Source organism: Astyanax mexicanus, chromosome 13 (genome assembly GCF_023375975.1).
Source record: "Astyanax mexicanus isolate ESR-SI-001 chromosome 13, AstMex3_surface, whole genome shotgun sequence".
NCBI lineage: Eukaryota > Metazoa > Chordata > Actinopteri > Characiformes > Acestrorhamphidae > Astyanax > Astyanax mexicanus.
This window is the reverse complement of record NC_064420.1, coordinates 33185021-33212825: the sequence shown is the minus strand read 5'-3', so window position 1 is coordinate 33212825 and position 27805 is coordinate 33185021. Positions and strand designations below refer to the sequence as shown.

At 37.0% G+C, this 27805-nt stretch overlaps 3 protein-coding genes across 5 annotated transcripts; all 3 read left to right on the top strand.

The window, feature by feature from the left end:
• Nucleotides 1–1803: 1803 nt before the first annotated feature.
• On the top strand, nt 1804–6383 carry LOC107197627 (acidic mammalian chitinase). The gene is made up of 11 exons (XM_022677372.2): nt 1804–1870; nt 2036–2065; nt 2159–2363; nt 3092–3148; nt 3235–3400; nt 4018–4142; nt 4629–4752; nt 4861–5046; nt 5159–5278; nt 5776–5917; nt 6028–6383. The coding sequence occupies exons 1-11, from the start codon at nt 1846–1848 to the stop codon at nt 6339–6341; spliced, it is 1494 nt and encodes a 497-aa protein (XP_022533093.2). The 5' UTR covers nt 1804–1845; the 3' UTR covers nt 6342–6383.
• Nucleotides 6384–7876: 1493 nt separating this feature from the next.
• nucks1b (nuclear casein kinase and cyclin-dependent kinase substrate 1b) lies at nt 7877–15054 on the top strand. The gene is made up of 8 exons (XM_007249963.4): nt 7877–8357; nt 10761–10810; nt 11059–11110; nt 11398–11426; nt 11523–11651; nt 11927–12094; nt 12842–12982; nt 13087–15054. Exons 1-8 carry the CDS (start codon nt 8341–8343, stop codon nt 13380–13382), a joined length of 882 nt encoding a protein of 293 aa, XP_007250025.2. The 5' UTR covers nt 7877–8340; the 3' UTR covers nt 13383–15054.
• Nucleotides 15055–19007: 3953 nt separating this feature from the next.
• On the top strand, nt 19008–27480 carry mfsd4ab (major facilitator superfamily domain containing 4Ab). Of its 3 annotated transcripts, none has more exons than XM_049463051.1 (11): nt 19008–19389; nt 20964–21162; nt 21872–22114; nt 22625–22778; nt 22868–22983; nt 24260–24433; nt 24532–24679; nt 25897–25967; nt 26052–26172; nt 26271–26654; nt 26697–27480. In XM_049463051.1, the coding sequence occupies exons 1-11, from the start codon at nt 19160–19162 to the stop codon at nt 26975–26977; spliced, it is 2121 nt and encodes a 706-aa protein (XP_049319008.1). In that variant the 5' UTR covers nt 19008–19159; the 3' UTR covers nt 26978–27480. The 3 variants fall into 3 exon arrangements, with proteins under 3 accessions (XP_049319008.1, XP_049319009.1, XP_007250026.3); XM_049463052.1 differs by having other exon boundaries at nt 19009–19389; nt 26271–26780; nt 26895–27480; XM_007249964.4 differs by having other exon boundaries at nt 19010–19389; nt 26271–27480.
• The last annotated feature ends 325 nt before the right edge of the window (nt 27481–27805 follow it).

Here is a 27805-nt window from a genome sequence, read left to right as displayed (position 1 = left end):
TTTCTCTCTTTCTATCAATGAAACGTTCACACAGTGAGAGCAAATGAATAAAAAAATGAATTAATAAATTATTTAATGAATGAAGATGTTTATCTGTCTATACAGTAAATATACTTCAAGTTTGAGTTCCCTTGGTAAACTTACAGTTGCTATAATTATATACCATTGCACATAAAGTACTCTATAGTGTTCTAAAGTATAATTAATTTGCCATCCAAAATGAGTTGTTGTGTGCGACATTTTAAACAATGATATTAAATAAAAATAAATAAAAAAATATTTACAGTGGGATGTAAACGGTTTGGGCAAACCCTACCATACCACTCATATGATACCACTGTAAAATCATTAAGCACTCACTCGCGGGTTCCCTCTAGCGGTACAGTAATGTTTTTTTTTTTGCAGGCTCTTAAGAAACCCTGCTGAAGGCAGTTCATACAGTACAAATGCTAATCAGGTAATGTCCCTCCCAAATTGGAGAGAAAATTATCTTGAGAAAAAGAAAACCATGTGAAATGGTCAAACTGTTGCTTGTCTGAGTAAATGGTTCTTCGTTATTATGTAAAAACTACCAATACAAACTATCATCAAGTCAAGGAATCTGTTTTTAATATACATATTGGACCTTTTATGACCACTGGTTAAAGATTTTTCTCAGCAGTAAACAGGCTAAATGCGGATTTATTTGAATTTGCCAGCTCACTATCATTATTTCCCATACTTTCCACATTAACTTTCTGATGTGCTGCCAAGGCAACAGTGGATAAAAATATCACAGCTTGCTCTTTCAAATCACCTCTTATCACTGTCTTTGTTTACAGTAACTGCTTCCACAGACTTTACAGAGCGATTCATAGCAGAGGTGACCTTCTTAATGACTTTGGTACAACTAACCACTTAATCACATCATTAATTCATTAGACGAAAACAAATTTAAGAAAAAAATTTAACTGCCCCTTCTTTAGAAAGGCACTATTAATTGCACTATACTAAATTATTATTCAGACATAAACTATTCTGAATTCACCCATTCATCTGTTAATGTCGATAAAACACAATCAGAAACATTACCTTTTCATTTTCAGTGCAAAATATTAGGTTTAATTCCTAAAATATCTTAATATTTGCTAAAAAAAATGCATTGCTGTATGCTATTTTTACAGACAGTCAAACATTTATATTTATACATGTATTAGCACACATTTTTCTTGTTTTTTTGTTTAAAAGAAGATCCATAATAAATCCATACCTATGCTCAAATGCTCCGATAAGTCAGCATTAAAACCAAACCAGAGAAATACAGAAGTTTTTAAATGTATTGACATTTCTGAATTTAGAGGGCTGCCACTTTTGTGCCCTTAAACCTCACTGCTCCCTGCATGAGTGCCACAGCAGTGGCTGCCCACAGCTCCTGACATTTGTGCTCACTGTCTGCGTGTGTGTGTGTCTTCTGAGTTTAATATCTAGTGTTTATGTGTGTTCACTGTACGCATAGGATAAGGCCAAATAAGCAAAACAATCATTTTAATTTCATTTTGTAGAATCATCCATTTGGACTATTTAAACATCACAAAGACCACTTTACCCTAAATAAAAGAAAATAAAAAATATGGGTCAGATTCATTGGGGTTAATCAGTACATACAAAAGTACATACATTAGGACTAAACAGGAATATGTTCTTATGTAACTGTGAACATTAAAAGATTTGGTAATCTTAAGTAATGAATCACAATCTACTGCAAATATTTCCCTCCTACCGGTAACAAGGTATGAAAGGCCCCGGGCCAACTAAATGATGTATAAAAGAGCAGAGCCTGTGCATTACTCCTTGTACGAGGCAATAATGGGGAAGGTAGTCTTGGTTTCAGGTAAGTGGCTTTGATATTATTAAGAGTTTCAATAAAAAGAATAAAAAGTGTTTTTCCTTTAAGCCATAAACAATACGTGTTTGAAAAAACTTCACAAGATGACTTGTTTAACGAAATAAAGATCACAATCTTGCATTTTTCTTTCTTTCTCTTATCTGAATCCAGCGCTGGCCCTGCTGCTGCATATGCAGCTTGGTAAGTACTTGGCTATATTGCTGTGGTTTCAGATTTTACTCAGAAGCTAATACACACAACCAACTGATTTATGTATTTTGTTGCTTTGGACAGGCTCTGCCTACATCTTATCATGCTACTTCACCAACTGGGCACAGTATCGCCCACCTCCTACCATCTACATGCCCAATGACATCGACCCATGCCTGTGTACCCATCTCCTCTACGCCTTCGCCACCATGACCAGCAGCTACCAGATTGCCACTTATGAATGGAATGATGTGGAGCTCTACAGCCAGTTCAATGCCCTGAAGGACAAGTGAGTGTGGAGAATATGATGAGCTGCTAGTATGGAACTCAGAAGTGTTTACCAGAAGTAAATTGCAGGTGTTAACTACAGTTTACCGTTTATAGCCAATTAAACCTGGAATGCAACACTTTGTTTACTTAATTATAAAGAATATTGTCAAATCATTTATAACAACATACAATATTTAACATAGACACTAACATGTTCAAACTTGTACGACAGGAGATATCGTAAAGAACGTCCCATCGATGTGGCACCCTGTATCTGTCTTTGTTCGAACCAGTGTTCAACCATACTCATAAGAAAACACCTCACAACTTTTACAGGTGTGGGCATTCCCAAGTTGTCCCCTAAAATAACACTTCATGAACAACGTATATACTGCTATCCCATGACTTTTGATACTTGAGCTAAAGCTGAACAGAATGAGAACAATCATTTAAAGCTACAACAAAAATGTAATGTTATATGTAAAAGGACTGAGTCTGTTATTAATTATAAAAAGCAATGCTTAGTAAATATTAACAGTAAATAAAGTATGCTTGGTTTATATAATACATTTTAAACCATGTAGAGGCTTAATCAGTCTTACCTCTCAGAGTTCCATTTTAAGGTAATAAATGAATAGTAAAACCAGGGTTCAAGAGGCTAAATCCTTACCAATAGATCCATGCAAATTGCTGCCTTAAGCCAAGCACTGATTTTTTTTTATCTCTCTCTCTTTCTCATCTCTGCAGGAATGGTGATCTGAAAACTCTGCTGTCAGTTGGTGGATGGAACTTTGGTTCCTCAGGGTAAGAACCTAATTTAATTTTAGCATGGGCAGAGCACTCAGAATATCAATGTGTCAACTTCATTTCCCTCTCATCACTCCGGCTAGATTCTCTAACATGGTGGCCTCCTCCACCAACCGCCAGACCTTCATCACTTCTGTCATTGCCTTTCTGAGGAAGTATGAGTTCGATGGGTTGGACATTGACTGGGAGTATCCAGCCAACAGAGGAAGCCCACCTCAAGATCAGCAACTGTACTCTGTTCTGCTGGAGGTGTGTCAGATGTATCTGATTTTATTTACCTTAATTTAAGCATTATGTCCCAAAGAAATCAGTAACTGCGTTTATGTACACTTAAAGATTATATTACTGCAGAACAATAGGGTATTGCAGTAATGTTTCCATGAACTTAACTCAATTAGATAATGGGAAAACTCATAGTCAGATTTTTATTTAGCAAATAGCCAATTATCTCAGCTAAAATCCAGCTTTATAATATTTCTTTAACTGATTTTCAGTCCTTCTAAATTTCAGTCCAATCTAAACAAAAATGGAGTGTGCTTTAATAATCAAATAACTACAGAAATCTGTTTCTAATCATAACAACTGCTTTATAACAAAGAGTAATTAGTAAGTAGTCTTATTACATTGAATGAAAGTGAAAGTGCACCATATTTTAAACTGAAATCTCTGTTTTAAAAATGGAATAGTATTTGTGAACAGCAGTTATTAAGAATTTGCTGCTATTAAAGTATTAAATGACTGTGCTTATTATTGTAAATTGTAATGTGTTTATGTGTCGTGTAATAATAATATAATATTTAGAATCTCTTGTATATATGGGCTCATTTCTGTAACATCTGTACATTTCTGTTTGTGGTGGTGAACAGGAGATGAGGGCTGCTTTTGAGGCAGAGGCCAAGCAGACCAACAGAGCTCGACTCCTGATGTCTGCTGCTGTTTCCTCAGGCAGAGGCACCGTTGAGACTGCCTATCAAATCCCTCAGCTTGGACAGTGAGTCAATTCTTGTCCCCTAGTCTCATCATTGTCAAATACTTCACCCAGTGAAGAGAACAGTTTTATAAATAGCCTAAACTGAAATGCCAGTGCCTTCATATTTTATGTCTCTAGTGGTGAACAAAAAAATACTAGGGAAGAGAATTATGGAATAAACAAATGCTTAGAAGATACACTGTCATTTCTTATACATTTTTTACAAAATAATTGCTTTAGCTATACTTATAATTTAAAGTGATTTTACCAGCCCGCTACTGATTACTGCCTCCCCCTGAGAATGGGCCTATGGACCACTAGATGGTACTTCACTGCCCACTGGTGGTCCAAGGCCCACAGGTTGAGAAACCCTGGTCTAGACTGAACCTACATCTAATCGAGAGCTCATCTAGATCTAAAACTCTTACTTACATAGTTACTACACTTCTGCTTTTGGTAAATTTTGTCACTTATATTATTTAATATTATAAATCTCTCCTTCATCAGATCTCTGGATATGATCAACGTGATGACCTATGACATGCACGGTTCTTGGGACCCCTTCACAGGGGAATGCAGCCCCCTGTACAGGGATTCTTTTGACAGTGGAAGTTACATCTACTTCAATGTGGTGGGTTTGTAATAATAAAAAAAATAGCTCTGGCTACATTTTCACTAGATTTTAGATTATTTTGCAGGTACTAAAACATGCCAAAACAAATCATGTTGTGTTCTCTAGGACTATGCCATGAACTACTGGAAAAATAATGGTGCTCCTGCAGAGAAACTGCTGGTTGGCTTCCCTACCTATGGAAACACCTTCACCCTTACAAACCCTGCAGACCACGGAATTGGAGCACCTATCTCTGGAGCTGGAACAGCAGGAAAATACACTCAGGAAGCAGGAGAGCTTGCTTACTTTGAGGTGCGCAAACTCATCAAGTTTCATGGCATTACATGTGCACATTTGCAGTTACAATAAAACAGTAAATATGTGATTACACTTACAGTATTTTTTTTCTTATTATCCATGATAGATTTGTACCTTCCTGAAAGACGGAGCAACGGAGGTGTGGAATACCCAGCAAGATGTGCCATATGCATATAATGGAAATCAGTGGGTTGGCTATGACAATGTGAAGAGTTTTGGAATCAAGGTAAACAGTTCAATGGGAGATACACTGACATGCCAAACTTCATTGGACACGCACTACTACTGTGTCCCATGACTTTTGTCATGAACCATGGAAGCTCAAGAAAAAAACAACAACTCTGTGCTTTCCAGTGTAAGTGGTAATGCTTTGTATGGGTGGATGGTAATGTAAAACTTTGGATATGGAATGTCCCAACTCCATCTGGCACCCACAATTAGGCCTTGTGAGTTATACATAAATCCTCTAGATTAGACCTTCCTGTAATATTAGGAAGGTTTTATAAGACTACACTGATGTTGAAGTTTCCATTTTCACATTATTCGAAGAGTCAACATGATTAAAAAACAATATTGGCTATATTAGATTTGGCTTAATCCACACTAACTAATAAACAGCATAAAAACTAAACGAAAACATGTGCTTTATAATGTACTGAATTATAACACAATTTTAACAAAATTAGAACAAAAAAAATAATGCACATTAATATGTTTCTACAGGCACAGTGGCTGATGAAGAATAACTTCGGTGGAGCTATGGTGTGGACCATTGACATGGATGACTTCTTGGGAACTTTCTGTAACCAGGGCAAATATCCTCTCATCAACGTTCTTCACAGTGCCCTTAATCTGGACCAGCAGGGTAAGAATGGCATGATATCAAACAGTAATAAAAGCAGGGAAGCATAGTAGAGCTTAAAATCCAATATGTATCTTTGGTAATTAATATAAAGTATTTTCTTCTTTTTGAAGCCTGCAAGCCCCCTGCAACCCCACTGCCCCCAATACCTGGTCTGACCAGCACCACCCCCAGTGCCAGTGGAGGAAGTTCTAGTGGTGGCAGCTCTAGTGGTGGAAGCTCCAGTGGTGGCAGCTCTAGTGGTGGAAGCTCCAGTGGCACCAGTGGCATGAACAGTTCATACTGCGTCGGGAAATCCAATGGAATGTACCCATACTCTGCAAATCCCAACAAGTTCTATGAGTGTGATGCTGGGAAAACATATTTCCAGTCTTGTGCTAGTGGCCTGGTGTTTGACACCAGCTGCTCATGCTGTAACTGGAGTTAAAGCCTCAACACATCCATATTAAATAATATACTGGCTTAAACACACTGTTGTAATTCATTTCCAAACAAAGCAATTTTGACCCTCAATAAAGAGTGTGTAATTATAAATAATTTAAATAAGTATTTTAAGAAAAGATATTCCAAGCTATTCTCAAGTCAACCAATAGAGTATTGCTTTTGCTTCTTTTTTTAGATTTTCCTCAGAGTGACTGTTCCAAAGCTTCAATGATATTCCTACAATTGTCAATATAATCATGGGGCTGCACAAAATTTTGTTTCAGCATCATCATCGCAACATGTGCATTTGGTATAATCACATCACAGAACACGGAATGTCACATAAGGCAAATTAAATAATAAATCTTCCAGAAACATTATATCTTTCCTATATTATTTTTTTTCTACATTACAATTCCTCTGGGATACACAGAGTGCATTATTAATATCACAGGAATCACAGGGCATCCCACAATACAATATTACCAAAGTACATTTCTGGCAATAACAATTATATTACATCATATATCTGTGATATATACTCTATATATTGCAAAACAATTCTCTATGATACTTCACAGCCTCTATGTAACTGAATAGGATAAAACACTTCTAAACAAGGAAATACCAGGAATTATATATTTATGAGTGCAAGTTAAGTTAAAAAAATATATATATTGCAATGTTTATATATTGTTCCACCCCTAATCGCAATATATATTGCATACTATATACGAAAGGTCTTTTTTTTGCATCACACAGTCCAACTCAGACATACACTTTTTTCTGTTACAGCTCTAGAAAAAATAAAGAGACCGCTTCAGTTTCTGAATCAGTTTCCCTGATTTTGCTATTTATAGGTATATGTTTAAGTAAAATGAACATTGTTTTTTTATTATATAAACTACAGACAACATTATTACCAAATTCCAAATAGAACTATTGTCATTTAGAGCATTTATTTGCAGAAAATAAGAAATGGCTGTAATAACAAAAAGATGCAGCGCTTTCAAACCTCAAACAATGCAAAGAAAACAAGTTTATATTCATAAAGTTTTAAGAGTTTAGAAATCAATATTTGGTGGAATAACCCTGGTTTGTAATCACAGTTTCGTGCATCTTGGCATGTTCTATTATCCTCCACCAGTCTTACACACTGCTTTTGGATAAATTTATGCCACTCCTGGTGCAAAAAAATTCAAGCAGTTCAGCTTGGTTTGATGGCTTGTGATCATCTATCTTCCTCTTGATCATATTCCAGAGGTTTTCAATTTGGTAAAATCAAAGCAACTCATCATTTTAAGTGGTCTCTTATTTTTTTCCAGAGCTGTATGATGACTCAAGCGTATTAACCTAGCTATTTTATTTTACTCAATTCAACAACAATTTCCCTCTTAAGTTAAACTTAGTTTAGTTTAGAAAAAGTTTTCAAACACATTTTTCCACTCTTAAGTTGGCTCCGTGCATTCTTTTTGGGCATTTTAAGACATCTTGCTTTCTTTCCTCAGTCCCATCCCACTTTACACACACTCAGCCCCTCCTGGCTGCCACAGGCCAGGCGCTATGCTGTCAGTAGCAGCTAGCTTAGCTTGTTAGCCACCATTCGTCGATAGGCACAGCCAGGTCGATTCCGCCTCGACTCAGTCAAAACCATTTCTGTTGGCACGCCTCCTGTTTGAATGCACTTAGGACGGCGAGAAAATCACACCACAGTCTAATACAGCTAGGGCTGCTGTTAGCCAAGCAAGTTAACCTAGCTAACTATTTAGCTTGCTTAGCCTCCAGCTACGGCAACAGCTCATCATTACGGAGCGGTCCAGCGAGACAGACACCAGGCTGAGCTGCGAAGGGCAAAGCGCGCCGCTTTACGGAGCTACACAGCTAACTATCCAGCTAGTGGCCGTCTTGTGTAACCAAAGCCGCCGCCGCCAATATTCTGCAGCGTTACAGCTAGCAGCTAGAGCGATATAAACAAGTAGAAGTTACGGATTCGCAGCTGCACAATGGCAAGACCTTCGAGGTGCGTGGATATTTTTTGTGTTGTTACCTGCGCTTCTGCTGCATGCCAACTTAACAATAGACACCGCGCCTGGAGACAGTGCGATAATGTCCCTGCCTGGGTGAACGTTAGCAAGCTGTGGCTAATGTTACAGATTTCTCCATCCATCCTGCCCCTGTTTGTTAGCTAGTTAGCTTAGCAACACGAATCTAGAAGGAAACGGAGGAGAGCACTGCTAGCGAGCGCTAACTAGCTAAAACAAATAAACACAGGTAGCTAGCTTAGTTAATCTGTCTATATCGTTTAGGACGCTCGTTTAACGGCTCAGTGTTTGTTGAATACTTTTAAAAATATCGCGTATTTAAAAAAAATGCACGAGAGCCAGCACGCACGCGCTGCATACGCAGACCAGCAGCGCGCGCCTGCAGAGTGAAGAGTGAGGGGTAGTAGGCTAGCCTAATTAACTAGCTAGCTCAAAAACACTAGAAGCGTGTAAATTCCGCGCTTAAAAAACACCATAATGAGCCAGTTTCAGACATTTGGCCTGTAAACACTGTTTAAGGGCCTGCTGCTTCAGTGTCCGTTCACGTGTTTGGCATACGCACACTCGCACGCGAACTAGCTATTGCTAGCGTACTGCCCTGCCTGCTGCACGGAGCGCAGACTAGCTGTGTTAGCTAGCGCTAGCTGTTCTCCGCCTACTCCGCTCCGCTCTGATCTGATGGAGAAAGTATTGCTGCATTATTAACACATTCATACAGAACTTCTCCAGCGCTGTGAACACCTACGGCTACATAACCACACACCTGCCCGCATTGTTTACCCCAAACTTCCCCACCCCCCGGTATTCAGCAGCTACAGCTGCGTTATTACTGATTTATTCACACCATACTGACACAGGGATGTTAAGTTAGCTTAGTAGAATATGGAAGCTCATTCCCGCCACTATAAATAAATAAATAATATAAATAAACACAGTCAAAGCCCAGCGCCCAAATGCATTTTTTTATTAAGTAAACTGCTGATACAGATATTGTCTCGTCATTTGTTTTTAAGATACCCAACTAAGTCACTATTTATTTTACCCCCTTATTATTTGTATAATGTTGTATATTGTTTTATTGTTTTAATTTGGATCCCTATTAGCTAAGTTACTATCACAATATACACATTACCATAAGACCACTTCCAGTTTCTGATTCCGTTTCTCTTATTCAGCTATTTATAGGTATATGTAGGAGTAAAATGAACATTGTTGTTTTATTCTATAAACTATGCACAACATTTTTCCCAAAATATTGTCATTTACAGCATTTATTTGCAGAAAATAAGAATTGGCTAAAATTACAAAAAAAGACACAGAGCTTTCATACCTCAAATAATGCAAAAAAAAAAAACAAGTTCATATTCATAAATGTTTTAAGAGTTCAGAAATTTGGTGAAATTACCCTGGTTTTTAATCACAGTTTTCATGCATCTTGGAATGTTCTCCACCAGTATTACACACTTTTGGATAACTTTATGCCATTCCTGGTGCAAAAATTCAAGCAGTTCAGTTTGGTTTGATGGCTTGTGATCATCTATTTTCCTCTTGGTTACATTCCAGAGGTTTTCAATTTACATGAGTATACAAGATAAGATAACATAAGGAACTTGCAATGTTACAGCTGTGCAGAGGACAGAAGTGTTAGAAAATATAAGATCTATACATAAATCTATGTACACAAGAAAAATACAAGACAGTGTAATAATATTAAAAACATTAATTTAGAAAAGGCAGTGACCAATGTTATTGCACATAGGCTGGAAGTAAATGAATAGAAAATGAAGATTAATACAAAAATAAAAGAAAAAGAAGTAAAGGAACAAAAATATATGTACAAGCAGCATATAAAAATATATAATTAAAAAAATTATTTCGCATTATTTTGAGGTGGTTTCCATATTTTGTGGTGATTTGTCATTATTTTGAGACAATCTCTCTTATGTGATACTGTCTTTTTTGTCATCTTTGTTTTAAGATGATTTTTCTGTATTTTAAAAGTTTTCAGTTTTCAGATTAATTATTAATATGTTGAGCTGAATTCACATTATTTTGAGATTTCTCATTTCTAGATAAGTTTTTTTGTGATGGTTATATACAGTATATACGTACACTTCCATAGTAGTAAATGTAACCAGCAGATAACCATAATCCACCAGGCATGGTTTGTCTTTTTTGTGGACTTTGTAGTGTAGGTATGTAGCTCCTTTTGTGTACGGAAAATAAGGGAATGCAAACATCTTCATTAATGTCTTTATTAATTAACATGTATTAGTTGCATTAATAGCAAAATAGTAAAATGCTTTAGCAGTTATCATTTACTTCATCAAAATTAAAAAGTACATTTATATTTACTTTGTGTGTGTATTTTGTACCTACAGGAACAAGAGAGTGGTTGACTATGCACAGTTTCAAGAGTCTGATGAGGCTGGTAAGTGTAATAGTCTGTACATTACAGATGTGTTACCTATTACCTAATTACTATTACCTTCAAGAATGCATCATAGGCAAATGAAAAACAAAAACATTTTTACATACAAAAATTGGCAAATGCATTATGACACAGCAATGCTGTGTTTTATGTCATCAAAAAGAAATGAAAATGGCAAAGACATATTTTTTTAAGTTGTAAGTAATCTGTTATTATCTTGTCTGATTCACCTGAATGCTTGCATGTAGATGAGGAATATGAAGGAGATTCCAACAAACCCAAGAAAGCAGTGAAGCACAGGTTGGTTTCTTTAGTTAACCGAGATACGTCTTTATGTGGCAGTTTTAATGTGAAGTAAACATGCTTATGTAAAAACACCTGGTTTTGTTCTCTTTTGTGCTGAATGTTTGATTTAGTGAAATATGCACACTTTCTTTCCTGCATGTACACTAATGACATAAGTTACAGTTTTGCTCTGCATGAAATGCATACAAGGTACAATAAATTACAAGGTAATGAAAATTGAGAATGTGATCAAATAAATGCATAAAAATAGCAATGATAAAACTAGTGTTTCTCTTATGCAGTGATGAGTCCCGAGTCACAGATCACAAGAGTAAGTCAAGTTCCTGTTTCTGCATTTTTCCAGCATATTTAATAAAAAATAACCCTATCCATTTATCAGAAATCTTTTAATTTCAATATATTCCAGAGGATTTGAGTGATGATGACCATGACTACGGTGAGGAGGAGGAGGATGATGATGGTGGGGACAGTGACTATGAGGCTAAAAAGACTACTAAGGGACGGCAGACGACTGCTAAAAGGAAAAGAGCTGAAGGTATTTGCTGCAATATTAAGAGCAACATTATTTCACACCAACACCTAGGCCCATATCTTTACCATTCCATCTCTTAAGAACATAAAGTATTATTTAAAAAAAATAATGTTAAGATGGTCTTGCTTGTTTGGCTTTGTGACCTGATAATTGTACAATATTAGTTTGAACGAGCAATAAGTAAGCTTAGACAGTTGTCTAAGTGTGGACAAATAATTATTTGTCAGTTGTAATTATGTGTGCAGTTGTAGTTTTATTGTTTTTGTTCTGATCCTCAGCTACCAGTGATGAGGAGAAAGTTGTGAAAAAGAAGGGCAGGCAGGTCCGTCAAGCTGCCAGTAAAGCAGTTTCCAAACAGAGGGAGATTCTTCTTGGAGATGGAGGCAGTGAGGAAGAGGAGGGGGAGAAAGGAGAACGGGAAGAGGACAGTGATGCTTATACAGGAGGTACAGAATATTTTCCAGCCTTAGATTAGTCTTAGGAATGAACTCTTGCATTGTGTGTATATAGTGTAACAATATACTGAAAATGATGAACTGGGTAGTTTTTTTTTCTCCTTTGCCTAAAATATCATACCTATAGTTGGATTTTTGTTTAATTTATTAAAAATACATACTAACTACTAAATATTTTTTTTTTACTTTACTTTATCCCCTAAGTAATCTCCAATGTTTTACAAGGCGTGTTGCGATGCTCATTGCTATCCAACACCCCATTAACAGTCTATGTTCGCTCCTTGTGCCTGCACCATTTAAATAGCAAATGCGCTTAAAAATATATCTATGCCAATGGGCGTGGTAGTATGGAGGGGGTCTGAGGTTGGTTTGGGTAAATTTGTGGTAAAATTGTGCTGAGAAGGCCAGAAGCACAGCACCTTTAAAATATCAATCTGCTAAAGTAAGAAAATGGCAAGTGACACACTGATTGGTTTATTGCACGTTACGACTAAAACACACTCATGATTGATTAAGAGAATTAATATGTCTTCAGGGTTTTTTTTTTTTTTAGCAGTGCAAGGCATATTTTTTGCATCCTCACGATACCAAACACACAGTGACGCCCTAAAGCAAGCTGCACGCTGTACGGTTGACGGCTCGCATACATATTGCTAAAATAGGGCCCTATACCTTAACATTTGTTACACATATACATACATACCCTTCATTAAATGTTGTATTTTTCTCCTATACTAGATTCAGGCAGCGATGAAGACTTCATGGTTGAAGATGATGACGATGACAGTGATTATGGTCGACCCAAAAGGAGGAATTCGAAAGTCAGCAGGAGGAGGAGCAAAGACAAGAAGTCCTCAAAGCCCAGGATAAGAACTTCAGGTACTTTTTAACGAGGATACATTTTCTCTTTATACTGTATATTGCATGCTGTTCATGCATGTGTGCAGGCCTTTCTAATAATACATACTGTGTTCTCTTTTCAGTAAGCAGAGGGCCACGGAAGAAGCGAGGGAAGCGCCAGATAAAGGCGAAGAGAGTCTTGTCCAAGAAGATTGTGCCTAAGGATGAGGACGAAGACATCGAGAGCCCCCAGGAGGAAGAGGAGAAGGGGAAAGATGAAAAGAAGAAAGATTCACCCCCAGCTAAGAAAGCAGAGGAGAGCGGCGGAGAGGCTGAGGACAACAACAACGGCGAGGAGAAGGAGAGTAAGGAGAGCGAGAAAGAGAAAGATGAAAAGGACGATGTATCCGAGGAGGATGCTCCATCAGGTGAAGACTGAGCTTCTTCTACCTGATTGGGGAAAATGTTTTACCTGTTTTTTGTGGAACAGTGGAATGTATATTCCACCGTGCTCCGGGTGTTTTGGATGTTTGTTGATTTCTTTCATCTTGTAAATACAATATTTCAGAAGAACTTTCTGTGAAGTATCATCCACACTATTCTAAAACAGTATCATTTAATTCAAGTACCCCTGTCGCCTTCTCCACCTCTTTTCATATAGTTACCTATATTAATATTGCTCATTGTCTCAACTCTAGCATTTGTAGATCTTTTTGCTAGGTCATCTTTATTAGATTTCTTCTACTATCTACAAAACGAGGGGGGAACAAATCAAATGACTATCAAGACTATATTTTGGTCAAAGCTGAAATTTATATTTACAGTAATTTTGTTGAAGATCCAACACCTCCGTTAAGAGATTGCAACGCAGAATCTTCACCATTTAAATATTAGGAGGATTATTAGTATTTATATCTGTCCTTCTAGGAACACTGCTATTTCCAGCTGTGTTCTGAAACAAACTATAATGACAAGACATGGTGAATTACTGCCATACGATAAGCGGTTATTATAGCTCATCCCTGTATAATAAAGCTTCTGATCTATCTGTAAAACACTTTGATCTTGATCATATCTGTGCTGTAAGGACAGTGAACAGATTTGTGACTCATTTTTCTGACTCAGTGAATGTGTGCTTAAGATTTATTGTCCTTGAGCTGCTCAGTGGACTCATTTCATTTGCCCAGTTCCAGTGATACAAGTGTATGTAAAGTTCCCAAGCCATTAGCCTTAGTTTTTCCACTTTATCTGACATTAATTGTTAGTCCAGGGTTTTTTCAACGGAAGGCTAGATTCACTTTTTGCTCCGAACACATGTCCAAAGGTTTCAGATTATTGTCCTGCAGTGTAAACACTGCATCTGTGCAGTTCCCAATTAGATCACACCACCACAAACCAGTCGAGTTGAGTAAACTCGGCACCAGATTACAGATTCCGAATAGTAGCAAAAAGATGAAGCGCTGGAAACAAGTGGAAAAATCTGGATCACCGTGAACAGTTTTCTTAACAGTTTGGATAGTGTTATTATACATGACTACATGTACGACATACGTGCTTTTATTCTTTTTTAACGGTTTTTGATTTGAGCATTTCTGCAGCTTCAACGTGGCCTACGATTGCATTTTGTTATGGCAGTGATAAATCTCTTCGTCATGGGATGGTATATTCTTACTTGTGTGTGTCGCGTGTTCTGTTTAGACGGTATGACAGAAAAAGGTAGCGTGTGAACTGATGTGGGTGTTTTGAAGTGTTGTTAGCCTTTCTCAGAAGGTCTGAGGTCTGAAGCCAGCTAGTGAAAACCTTATTATTGACTTTGTGATGCTTCATATGTGTATTTTTTAAGTATTTTGATGCTTCTAGATGCCTTTCAATTAAACTGTCTGTTGAGCCAGCTGAGTGCTCAAACAGAACGTAATTCAGTGCACACCATCCAGAGCTTTCTCAGCATCTTTTGTCTATATTTACATGGCTCCTATCTTTGTCCTAATATGTAGCCTTTCGATCTATATCATAATTTATCTAAAACAACTTTGTTTTAATTAAGCTATTCTGATTTTTTGGAATATTTGTTTTACAAGGAAAAAAATAAAATGTATCTTGCCTTTAAAGAATTGTAGGAGTTCTTGCTGTTTTATTTATCTTGATGTTTTCAATTATAAAAGAACACACATAACACAGTATACCTGATAACACTGATCAGGCATAATATTATGACCACCTCCTTGTTACTACACACATTATTCACTTCATCAGCTTATGTTGTATACAAGATTTTACAAAGCACTAAAAATCAACCTGAAATCATAATGGCCAATAGGTGGCACTATTGTCACACAAAAGTCAAGCGTGATTGACTCAACTTGGTTCAATCCTTGTTTCAGCTTGGTCCAAAATAGCCTTTAAACTCATATTGCTGACAAGAAATTGCAGGTTCGTCTGTTGTCTGTCTGTTCGTCTATTGCTGTGTGAATGTGCTAAATCCGTTTTTTTTTTTTTTTTCAAATTAGATCTGAGCCACTTCCATATGTGGTCCTAAATTGGATATGTGTCCGATCCATGGACATGAATGTGAATGTTCAAGTTGGAATTCATGCGTCAAACTTTTTGCTTTTATACATGTACTACGTACTTCTCTCTCATACCCAGGTCTGGTGAACTACAGAACATATACTTGACCAAAATGTATGTGTACGGTAATATACAATTACGTCAAAATAATTAAGAAATAGTGCCATCCCTTTACAGGAATGGCATTTATTTACAACCATGCTTTTTAAGCTTTTTTCCACACCAAGATATTATTTCCAATAAACTAAAATATGGATAAAACTGATAAATTCTCTCATTTGAAGGGAAATGCCATACAGTGCATGTGTGCTATGCCTTGTGAAAGTAACACAAATAATAATAAAGTAGTGCACAATATATCATAGTGGCATGTTGGTAGTATGTTGGCTTGGTGATCAGCACATTAGCATTCCAGAACTGGTTCGAGTCTCAGGTCCAAGTCCCTATCTGGGTGAAGTTTCTTCTTGTGTTTTTCCAGTGGCCACATAGATTTCCTCGGCAGACACCAGACTCCTCTAACAGTTCAAAAACGTGGGAATCAGATAAATTGGTTACTCTGAAGTGCTGGTTCAAAGTGTACTGTGCTGGGTAGTAGAAAGTCGATATACAAGTGTAACTTTCATTCATTCTTCATATGCATCTCATGTAGACGAAAAAAAAAAATTGAGTAGTTTCAATCCAGGGACTAGAAAGGTTAGGCAACAAGCAAAAAGAGAGTATGATATACTGTAAATGATGGAACATGTGAGAAAAAAAAGCATAACAAAAAAGTACAAAACGTGCACAGCAGTCAAATGGGCACGAGCCCATGGTTTGCAATGAGTTACTCTGTCTCAGTGTAACTGAGAGGAAGTCGGATGTTAATGAGTATCAATAATAAAAACAAAACTGTAGTCTCTGCCTCTGTTCTCACACTTTCTCACGCTGGACACGTCTGTTTAGCGCTTCCTGAGATCACCTCAGACTATGTTTTAACAAGATCTAGTGGTTAAAAAGGAAACCAGTGTAGTTAAAATGCATGTTATATTCATTAAGTATCTGTGACCCTGTTTACAGTTGGTTACATCATGTAACTATTATCTGGGTTGCGTTCTGATTAGATTTTAGCCACATGCATTTATTCTTGGGACTGAAATGTGTCTCCATTTAGTCAGACTGAAATCTGATTGCTATGTGGGATGGAATATGCACATTTGATTGTTATATCCTCCTGAGACTTCTGCTTTGCGTGCATTTTTTATTTCTCCTAGCTATTTGAGATTAGTAGGACGTAAAACAAGTGTAAAAACTAAACTGTGTTTTTGCCAAAAACAACTTCTTGTATGAAAACACTGTCCTAATATGGGGATAGCAGTTTATTTTAACATGTTAAATTTATCTTCTTGTGATCAGTAGGACCCAATTTGTCCAAAAACTATATTTTAGCTTTCTACACTAAGTAAATCATCTAGTTTTAAACATAAAATTCAATGCAAATCTTCACCGAGCCTATGTTTCTGTCTGGACTGGCTGTAGAAACTTTTGACTGGGATTCCTATCATCTTGTTTTTTTAATCAATTGAGTGTAATGTCATGTGACCGCTAGATGGTACAGATAGTGTCTCCATATAAGGCCAATGGGTCAATAATTAAAAAATATATAAAAGTATCATGGTGCACAAAAGCAGAAATGTAATGTCCCCATATGAGGACACAGGGTCTCAAGAGTATATGGCAATGATTACTGATGTTCTGGTTGCACAGAATTACATGTTCATGGTTATTGAAGGTTATTGGAGAGACAGATGCATTTACACTGCTATAATATGTGTCTCAGATCACATTCTGAAGTACTTTGAGTGATTGGACTTTGTATGCAAAGTAGAATTTAGATTCTCTACCCGAGCCTCACCCGATGCCTTGGTCCAATTTATTAAAACAAATTTAAAATAGACTGAGGCACACTGGAAATCCATTCTGTCTTGAGATGAATCAAAATGTAAAATGTTTTGGCCCAAAGAAGACATTGGTGTTTCTGAATGGTGTAGACATATGGCTTCTTCTTTGTATTAAACCGCTTTAACTAGCATTTGTGCATTGCATTGGGAACTGTATATGATCACTGGAAGTGTTCCTAAGCCTATGCAGTGATTCCAGTACAGAATCAGTACTGTCTGTTTTTAATGCAGCACCACCTGAGGGCCTGAAGATCACCAGCATCCGATATTGACTGTCTGCCTTGTTTTTTTGTGCACACAAATTCCTCCAAATTGTCTGATTAGTCCTTTGATTATTTTACGTTCTGAAGAAGTCTTTGCAATTGTATATTGCTCTTCTGATCCCATCCAGGTACATTAGTGGCTAATTGCTCTGTTTTTTTATTACTATCAATTACTTTTCCAGCTCTTTTGCCCTGTCCCTTTTTTGAGATGTGTTTCTGGAGTAAAGTTCAAGTATAAAGTGAGTTAAAGTTTTTCATGAAATTGCAAAAACGTATTCTACATTCTTTTGTGAGTAAAGTATGGGTCTGTGAGATTTGCATATCTTTGCATTCTGTATTTAGTTATATTTTAATACATTTTACACAGTGTACCATTTTCCCTATTATAAAATGAATTCTAAAATGAAATGAAAAATTTCATAAAATGAAATCTAAAATGCTCTAAAGGTTAGTTATTTTGTCATTTCTACCAAATATCTCCAAACTGTAACGTGGGGAACAGACGGGAGGCGGATTTATATGCGGGTAAGACCAATACTTTAATAAATAACAAATAAACAAACAGGGGAATAACGAATATATCTATGTACATAAACAAACAACAGGGAGAAACGTAAAACAGATAATAACAAACAGGGCTAGGGATATATATACAAAGGATAAATACGTAAATATATACAAAATAAACAAAGAAACAAACAGGAAATAAACGTGACTAGAAATAACGTGAATGACAATAAACAAGAGCGAGTAAATATGAAATGTGGAGAAAGCAATAACGTGACGTGACAGACAACGGGGGAAGGTGCAAAGACCGACGGCTAAACATGGACTAAACTGTGCTATAAATACGAACAAGAAACACTGAACACCTGGAGAAGGGGCGGAGCTACAAATTACACACACGTGAAGGAACAGTACCAGAGAAACACACTAGGAAACGGGGAAAACACAGGAAAACATATGGATGCAGCTTATAATACAGATTTTTATATAATTTTTAATATGTACAATATGTGTCTAACCAAAAAAATAAGCCCTTACTTTTTAAGCATTCCCAGCATTTAATGCACATATATTAACAATAATAGAAACTGTTCACATTCATATTCAGTCACCCCACCGCCATCTGTCTCTCTCACACACTAACTAACCCAACAAGGGGCAGGTTAGGAAGACTGAACCACAGAAAAGTAGCTTCTGCTGAAATCTGATTTCAACACATGAAAATCATTGACAGACCTAGAAAAACTGGAGCTCTTGTTTTCAGCTATTAACTAAAATGTATTTCTCCCATCTGCATGAGAGGGAAGGACGTGGTTCTATAAATATGGACTATTTGACTTCAGTGAAGATAGAAAGGTGTTAAATCAGCACAGCACCTTCAGAGCCTTCAGGATCACTGCCATCCATCAGTATAGCTGACTCAGAGTCATTTTACTGACAGTATGTTTATTGATGAGCGTCTGGTACTGCTTTTTAAACAGAACTGTCAGCATACGCTTACATACTGGAGTGTGTTCTTTAGTTTTGGACTGTGTATAGCCTTTCTGGGGCCTACTGTTCTAGATCTGAAATGTCAGACCAACTCCACGCTGCAGGAGATCACCTGGGTTTTCTTCTCACAGCAGTTCTGCTTGCTCATCGGCAGCTCGATTGGCGGCGTTTTCAAAAAGACGTGAGTTTTACTTTCGATGGTTTTAAGGTTTCTTTGTCACAAATGTAGTCATACACAGTTTATTTAGCAGTGAAATGCTTTCACAACTGCCTGCTTACATTAAACAATAACATATCTAGATATCTAGATATCTAGAAATATAAAGCATATTTTAAAATGGTTAAAAGTAGAATAACTGTGCTTCTCTTCCTCTTTCAAAACTTTAGGACAAACCTGATCAATTTTATTTGTTTATGAAGATACAGTTCCTTCTAAAACATTCATTTCCAATGTATTTGCAGATAGAGATTTATATTAATATATATACAATGTGTTACAATGTGTAATAGTAAAATGTGTTTAACAAAAACTAAAAAATAATGTTATGCAGTGAAAAACTAATTAAATCATTATGTAGTCCATCAATATGGAGCATTTGATATTCTTGTCTTAAGCGATTCGTTTTTATACCAGATTTTAAAAAGTGGTATGCACATATATTTCATTTTATTAGATCTGGCTATCAAAAGGGTAGGCTACACACATGTGAGCCATCAAATCAGACAAATCTGATTACATTTCATACTAAGATGCTGTTTAAAGTTTTGAAAAAGAATTATTTTAAAGAATTTGCAGGTGAAGGTATGTGATTTTGATTTAAATATTAAGAGATGCAGTAAATCTGATTTAACACATAATAAAGTAATAAGTACAATTTATTACATGAAAAAATATTACATATACTTTTGACACATGCATACCTTTGGACTTCTAAGCTCCAAAATCCACACATGGCTCAGTTTCAGCTTTCTGACCGGTGCACTTCCATTCTTCTCAAGTGTTGATTGGAATTCAAGGTTGATTATTTGTTAACATTCTGGCAAGAAGCAGCCGAAGCAGTTATTATGAACTCTAAATGTGTTGAAAAAATATTTTGACACATCCTACAGCATCTTCTAAGATGATTTTAATTGAATGACCTGGCATTTGTCATTTTCTAATAATGACTAACCATAAATACCTTAAAATTCAGGAGTCTCAGTGAGCTGTTGTGGATTGCTACATATTATCAACATGTTTTTTTATTCTTTCATGAGTTTTAGGTTGTATTTCACAATAACCCGAAAGAACGTGAGAACAGTCGGGTCATACGCAATTTCTTTTTAATACATAATATTACTGATATGTGCGGCCATGTGTATATAGATTGAGCATTTAATTATGGCTCTGAATGAGCCTTAATCTATCTAACATCAGTGCCGATAACCCAGTTAACCTAGTTTGGGTTAAATATTGGACAGAATCTATGCTGGTTTATTTTAACACAGCTGGGTGAGTTAAGTAGTGTAACCATTTGCAGGATTGTTACAGTGATCCAACTCTGGGGTCAACACTAGGTTCATTTTACCATAGATGATAAGTTACTTTTTGCAGGTGAAAAATATAGTTACTGTATTTCATTCATATTTACTGGTGTGAATGGACAATATTTGGTAAGTTTGTACAAGTAATTAGTAACTGTCTTATATCTATATCTAATGAAATTCTCTTTCTTTCTCTCTCTCTCTCTCTCTCTCTCTCTCTCTCTCTCTCAGGTTGTTCAGTGCTCTAGCTGCTCTTCTGCTTTCCTCTCTTGTTATTTCCCTAGTTTTTGCCATCATCCCGCTCTGCTACAATGTGCTGCTATTGGCTGTTGCCATGGCAGTGTCAGGGCTGGCAATGGGCATCATCGACACTATTGCAAACATTCAGCTGGTGTCTCTCTATCAGAAAGACTCTGCAATCTTCCTGCAGGTGTGTAAGATCTGCTGTGTTAGAATATGTAAGAAACATTGCTGGCATGCAAAAACTAAACTATAAACTAAATCAAATATTTTCACAGAGGTTGGACAATGAAACTGAAACACCCGTCATTTTAGTGTGGGAGGTTTCATGGCTAAATTGGAGCAGCCTGGTGGCCAATCTTCATTAATTGCACATTATTGCACCAGTAAGAGCAGAGTGTAAAGGTTCAAATAGCAGGGTAAGAGCACAGAGGACAAATTTTTGGTGCACATCTTGCTGGTGCATCTGTGACCAAGACAAAAAGTCTTTGTGACGTATCAAGAGCCACGGTATCCAGGGTAATGTCAGAATAACACCAAGAAGCACAAACCACATCCAACAGGATTAACTGTGGACGCTGTAAGAGGAAGCTGTCTGAAAGGGATGTTCGGGTGCTAACCCAGATTGTATCCCAAAGAACATAAAACCACGGCTGCCCAAATCATGGCAGAATTCAATGTGCAACTCAACTTTCCTGTTTCCAACAGAACTGTCCGTCGGGACAATAAATTATTGCGGTCTAAATCCAGGTGTTTCAGTTTTATTGTTCTACCCCTGTACATCTCAATTAACATATATTTTGTCTAGATATTTTTGTCTTTTTAAATATTTTTTTAAGTTTAGTAAAGTTGTGTGTTTGGATGGTGTGTACATCTTTATATCTCTCATATTTTCTTAGGCTCTGCACTTCTTTATTGGCTTCGGGGCTCTGGTAAGCCCTCTAATAGCAGACCCCTTCTTAGCAGAGCACTGCCCAGGTACCAACAGCACAGAGGACGAGGCAGTAATAATGCACCACGTCAGACACAGCATGGCTGCTGCCTTTAGGAGTTCCATACCTCTCAACTACTCTCAACACCTAGGACCAATCACAGGGCAGTCCAGCGTCTCCTTCGCCTTCTGGATCATGGCTCTCATTAATGTAGGATATTAATTTGAAATAAAATTATTTAAAAAATGTAAAATAAATGTCAGATGACTCCCAGTAATAAGAGTAAGAGTCCAACTTTGTAATCGAATTCAAATGAAAATTAAACTTTTCATTCAACAATCATTACATACACACTGCAGTTGTAAATCCCAGCATGTCTGTCCATGCTTTATTTATCATAGTATACTTTATTACATTCTTTTTACTACATCTAGTTCTATTGCATGACAATCAATGTTCTGCATTGTTTTTTTTTAGTTTATGCATACAATAACTTGCCTTACTGGGAAAGTCAATCTGCTGGTTAACTTGTATATCTGCTTTCTGAATGGGTCATTAATTAAAGAGTTAATTTGTAAATCCATAGAGACTGAAAAGAGTGGCTACTATTTTGCATAATATTACAGTAATCATCACTCCAAAAGCCATGTTTTTACAGTGTGCAATATGCAGGATTTTATGCAGGATTAGAGCAAGTGCCTATTTTTTCCTGTGTTCCAGCTTCCAGTGCCTATTGCAGTGTTTGTGTTGATGTACAAAGAAAAGTTGATCCCGTTTTGCTATAATGGCTCTTCCCATTTGCTGGAAAAAGATGAACTGGCTATGGAAACTCGAACACCAGAGACAGCAGAGGCTTCAGAACATGATGCTGGAGGTACTAATAAATAACAACAACAAAAAAAGATTTTAACCAATTGTATTTTTAAATCTAAAATATGTTAGCTAATCCACGTTTTTTTTTAGGCCATGGTGACCTCTTCAGCTGCTGTATGAATTCTAACTTCCGTGAGCTTCCTGCTTCATTTTTTGGAGTTCATATTTTGGGTGGAATCGTCCTCTTCATGACTGATGGCATTGTGGTGAGCTTGCTGTGTTTTTCTGCAGTAATTAAACCACTTAAATGTCCTATGTTTTAAAGGTTTTAAAGATTTCAGAATTGACTATATTAGTGGGAAAGCCACTGATCATTTTGACTGTTAATCAGGTACTTAAAGTTTTTAGAAAAGCCTCAATGATGAAAATAGTACATTTAAGGTGCACTAAATATGTAGAAACTGAAGTAATTTATTTTCAGTAGCTGAGTCAGGCTCACACTTCACTTTCTCCTTCCTTAGCACTGTTGTTTACCAGAGGCTGCCATTAATTGTATTGCTGTTGCATAATTATTATGCTATACTGATGTAAATTCAATTAGAGAAAGTGTTCAGTATCACTCACTGTTTCCTACCTCTTCACATGAAGGATATGAACTATACAGGGCTAGTACAGTAACGTTAGCTAACTGAGGTAGCCTTGCTAGTGACTAGAGTACTGTTAAAGTAAATTGATGATTAGAATATACAGCTCTGGAAAAAATAAGAGACCACTTAAAATGATTAGTTTCTTTGATATTATCAAATTAAAAACCTCTAGAATATAATCAAGAGGAAGATGGATGATCACCAGCCATCAAACCAAGCTGAACTGCTTTCATTTTTGCACCTGGAGAGGCATTACGTTATCCAAAAGCAGTGTGTAAGACTGGTGGAGGAGAACATGCCAAGATGCATGAAAACTTTGATTAAAAACCAGGATTATTCCACCAAATACTGATTTCAAAACTCTTAAAACATTATGAATATGAACGACTTTTCTTTGCATTGTTTGACATGTTTTTTGTTATTTCAGCCGTTTCTCATTTTCTGCAAATAAATGCTTTAAATTACAATATTTTTATTTGGAATTTGGGAGAAATGTTGTCCATAGTTTGTAGAATAAAACAACGCTCATTTTACTCCAACATATACCTATAAATAGCAAAATCAGAGAGCTGTATATTATGCTTTACTAATATGTCTGCTGGGATTGAAAAATGTTAAGTGTGTAAACATTTTTCAGTTGTAATTTTGTAATTGCTTTTTCTTTGAAAAACAATACAAATACATTAATTATTCAGTGGTGAATAGACAAAAAAATAGCCTTTTAAAAAATACTTAAAAACCTTATTTTCAGATACCTAATTCAGGACATATACACACAAAAACAAGATCACGAAACTATAGAAATGGCACATTAATAAATTATTGTAAAAATAAATATTTGTAAAAAAAATACAAAGTAAATTTGTGATTCATTCATAACTCATTTTGGTTGTAGGGGGCCTATGCCGGTTTTGCCTACACATACGCTGTATCTCCTCCGATGCTGCTGCATCACAAAACAGCCGGCTACCTGCCCTGCGTCTTTTGGGCCGCCATCACTGGAGGAAGGCTGTTATCTATTCCGCTGGCCTATCGCCTCAGACCTGTGTACCTGCTCATCATCAGCCTGGTAGAAATTCAGTTGCACTGTTTTCTATGTCTTCTTTCTACATCTTACATTTATAAGACTCTCATACTTTCTTCCTCTCTGTTTATGTGTAATTTCAGGCTGGTGTGATAGTCACTGTGCTCTTGCTGCTGATTTTCTACACTAGTAGCCTGTTCCTTTTCATAGGAACATGTTTACTGGGTCTGTTTCTCAGCAGCATCTTCCCATGCATGCTTGCTTACACTGAAGACATTCTGGACTACCAGGGTAAAAAAATAAACACACATATTTTAGTTGATTCTTCAATGTTTATTTAACAAAAACTATAAAATCTCTATAACCCTATAACCTTATACAACACTAATGGCTCATTAAAAAATGAATATGTTATGTAATATGTTACAAACAATGTAATCATCACTGCCCACATACTATGAATATTACACTACAATATGCAGACTACTATGAATATTAAGCATAACATATTTAACAGTGAACATAACCTTAAGCCAACATGTAAAGCTGCATTATGTAAGAACTGGTATTTGGTATTAAAAACACATTGCACACATGCAATTCTGGACAAGCTAAGGAATCTAAAACTGTCAATAAAAGTGAAAGAAATGTATGAACTGACACAGTAGAGTTATATTAAAGAATTTTACTAAAATATGACTCAGGTTACAGAGTGTTACACAGGTTTCTTGAGCATCGTTCTGTCTACCAAAGTCACCAATGTTACACAGTGCAGGTAGCAGCATGCCACGTCATCAGTGAAATCAGTGCGAAGCATAAACACTATTTTAAGACACAAATGCAACACATTGTTGCTCTAAATCTAATAGTCGTAAAACCATAAACCAGGGGTCGGCAGTTAAGTTTGGCCGCGGGTAAGATATTTTTCAAGCCATTATGTGGCAGGCCAAAAAAAAAATCTGTTTTGGAAAATGAAGTGTAATTGGATGGAGTGCTACAGACTGGTAGCTCTCCAGCACAGAAGGTTGTTGAACCTAATTGCAGAACAGTTGATCTCAAAGCATGTAAACCCAAGAAGAAAGGAAAAAATAAATAAATAAACTCACCGCTCCTCACGCAAGATCGAACCCGTGTCATCAGAGTCGCGGTCCAATGTACTATCACTGCCTCGACTAGTGAATTGGAACACAGTCGGGAAAAAAATGCCCTTATAAGGAGATACGAAGCCCAAGAACAGGCGAAAAAACAAGAAAGGGCTATTACTAAAGAAATGCCGAGCACGACAGAGATAAAGGGGAGGGACGTAAACAAAAGCTCGCCAAAAAAAGCATTTCATTATTGTTCATTATAGCTCAAAACACCTCACAGGCCATATGTTTCATGCTTGCAGGCCATATCTGGTCTGTGGGCCGCCCATTGCCGACCCCGATCCCTCCATAGAACATGTTTAGAACCTTCAGTTAAATATAAATGTAAGAACACAAACACAAATACTCTGTTTCTTTCAGGTTGTGCCACAACAGTTCTAGTAACCTCTGCTGGAATGGGTGAAATGGTCCTGCAGGTGCTGGTTGGATCGGTAAGAATCGTGAGATTTCTGAGCTTTGAGATTTGAGAGCTGTTAAGTTTATTGAGACTAATAATCTGAAAACTTTGACTGCAGATAATTCAGACTACAGGCAGCTATAGTTTTCTCTTGTGTGGAATGATCACCGGCTTCATCGGTTTCGTCTTCTTCTTTGGTCTGATGCTTTGTCACCGCCTCCACAGAAACTACCTCAGAAGTAAAAACACCACATGTTTACCTAACCTGCAACCATTATATGGAGATTACAGAACTAGTACACTGTCACTACAAAGCTTATCTTTTCTTCTCTTGCAGGAACATCTAAAAAGACAGCTATGGTGGAGGACCCAGCTCCGGTTCCATCACCACTTTCAGTTTCAAATCCAGTGCCAGTTTCTGCTCCAAAACCAGCTCCATCAACAGGACCAATTTCAGCTACTGAAGCAGCTCCATCAAAAGTGCCCGGTCCAGTCCCCAAAGCAGTTCCAGAACCAGCTCCTTCACCATTACCAGCTCTATCACCAGCTTTATCACCAGTTCCTTCACCATTACCAGCTTCATCACCAGTTCCTTCACCATTACCAGCTCTATCACCAGCTTCATCACCAGTTCCTTCACCATTACCAGCTCTATCACCAGCTCCTTCACCATTACCAGCTCTATCAACAGCTCCTTCACCATTACCAGCTCTATCACCAGGTTCATCACCAGCTCCTTCACCATTACCAGCTATATCACCAGCTTCATCACCAGCTCCTTCACCATTACCAGCTCTATCACCAGCTTCATCACCAGTTCCTTCACCATTTCCAGCTCTATCACCAGCTCCTTCACCATTACCAGCTCTATCACCAGCTTCATCACCAGTTCCTTTACCATTACGAGTTTCAGAACCAGCTCTATCACCAGATCCTTTACCATTACCAGCTTTATTACCAGTTTCATCACCAGCTCCTTCACCAAGGCAAGAGCCAGTTTTAGAAGTAGCTCCAAAGAAAGCAGAAGAGATGCAGTGGCTTTAGCATTGTACAGTTGCACAGAAATGATCAGTTCAGGTTCTGTTCTTTATTTGAGTTCAAGAAATGTGGTATTTGCAAGTATCCAATATATTTATTTGTAAAGCACTAGTTAATTTAGCCTGAAACATACATATCAAAAATTACATTTTACATTTCCAAGCTTTTATATAGAATGTGCGTAAAAATACATACGTACATATATACATACATACATTTAGAAGTTGAATACAGGCTGAGAAGATGAGGCTGAGACCAAAGCTTATCACAGCATCACACAAGAACTGGCGTTTCTTTTGCAACAAGGCTCCCCCTACATACAGGAAGAGTAATTTGTGCCATCACTAAAGGACATTCTGTACACATGCATGGTGGACAAGCTGAAAAACACTAACCAGTCTACTAAACCATTTTTTTTTTCTTATTCATAAAAATATACTCTATATACACTATATGGGAAGTAATAAGGAAGTATTGGGATGGTTCCAAATAAATTGTTTCTTCTGAAATCAAGTGTATTATAGCTTTTGTTGGAGTGACTGTCTTTACTGTTCAGGGAAGGTATCTACTAGATTTTTGGAGCTGTTTTGATTGCTTTCAGCCACCAGTTAGTGAGATACTGGTACTGAAGATCTGGATGTAGCACCATCATTCCAGATCAGTTCCACTGCTCCAGAGCTCAATACTGGGGGCTTTATACCCTATACTTTACAGGGAGTAAACAGTAATCTGTATTTACTCATCTGTGTGTCAGCAATGGGTGCAACTTAAGCTACGTTCACATTACAAGCCACATTGCTCAAATTGATTTTTTGCTCAGATTTTGACGGATCA

Bases quoted from the DNA above. Each gene is read 5' to 3' on its own strand.
- mfsd4ab (XM_007249964.4), top strand. From the start codon at position 19,160: ATGTTTATTGATGAGCGTCTGGTACTGCTTTTTAAACAGAACTGTCAG. The intron at 19,390-20,963 runs GTGAGTTTTACT...TCTCTCTCTCAG, and splicing joins GGCGGCGTTTTCAAAAAGAC to GTTGTTCAGTGCTCTAGCTG. The intron at 24,680-25,896 runs GTAAAAAAATAA...TGTTTCTTTCAG, and splicing joins AGACATTCTGGACTACCAGG to GTTGTGCCACAACAGTTCTA.
- nucks1b (XM_007249963.4), top strand. The intron at 11,111-11,397 runs GTTGGTTTCTTT...TCTCTTATGCAG, and splicing joins AAGAAAGCAGTGAAGCACAG to TGATGAGTCCCGAGTCACAG. The intron at 11,427-11,522 runs GTAAGTCAAGTT...AATATATTCCAG, and splicing joins CCGAGTCACAGATCACAAGA to AGGATTTGAGTGATGATGAC.
- LOC107197627 (XM_022677372.2), top strand. From the start codon at position 1,846: ATGGGGAAGGTAGTCTTGGTTTCAG. The intron at 1,871-2,035 runs GTAAGTGGCTTT...ATCTGAATCCAG, and splicing joins GAAGGTAGTCTTGGTTTCAG to CGCTGGCCCTGCTGCTGCAT. The intron at 5,918-6,027 runs GTAAGAATGGCA...TTCTTTTTGAAG, and splicing joins CCTTAATCTGGACCAGCAGG to CCTGCAAGCCCCCTGCAACC.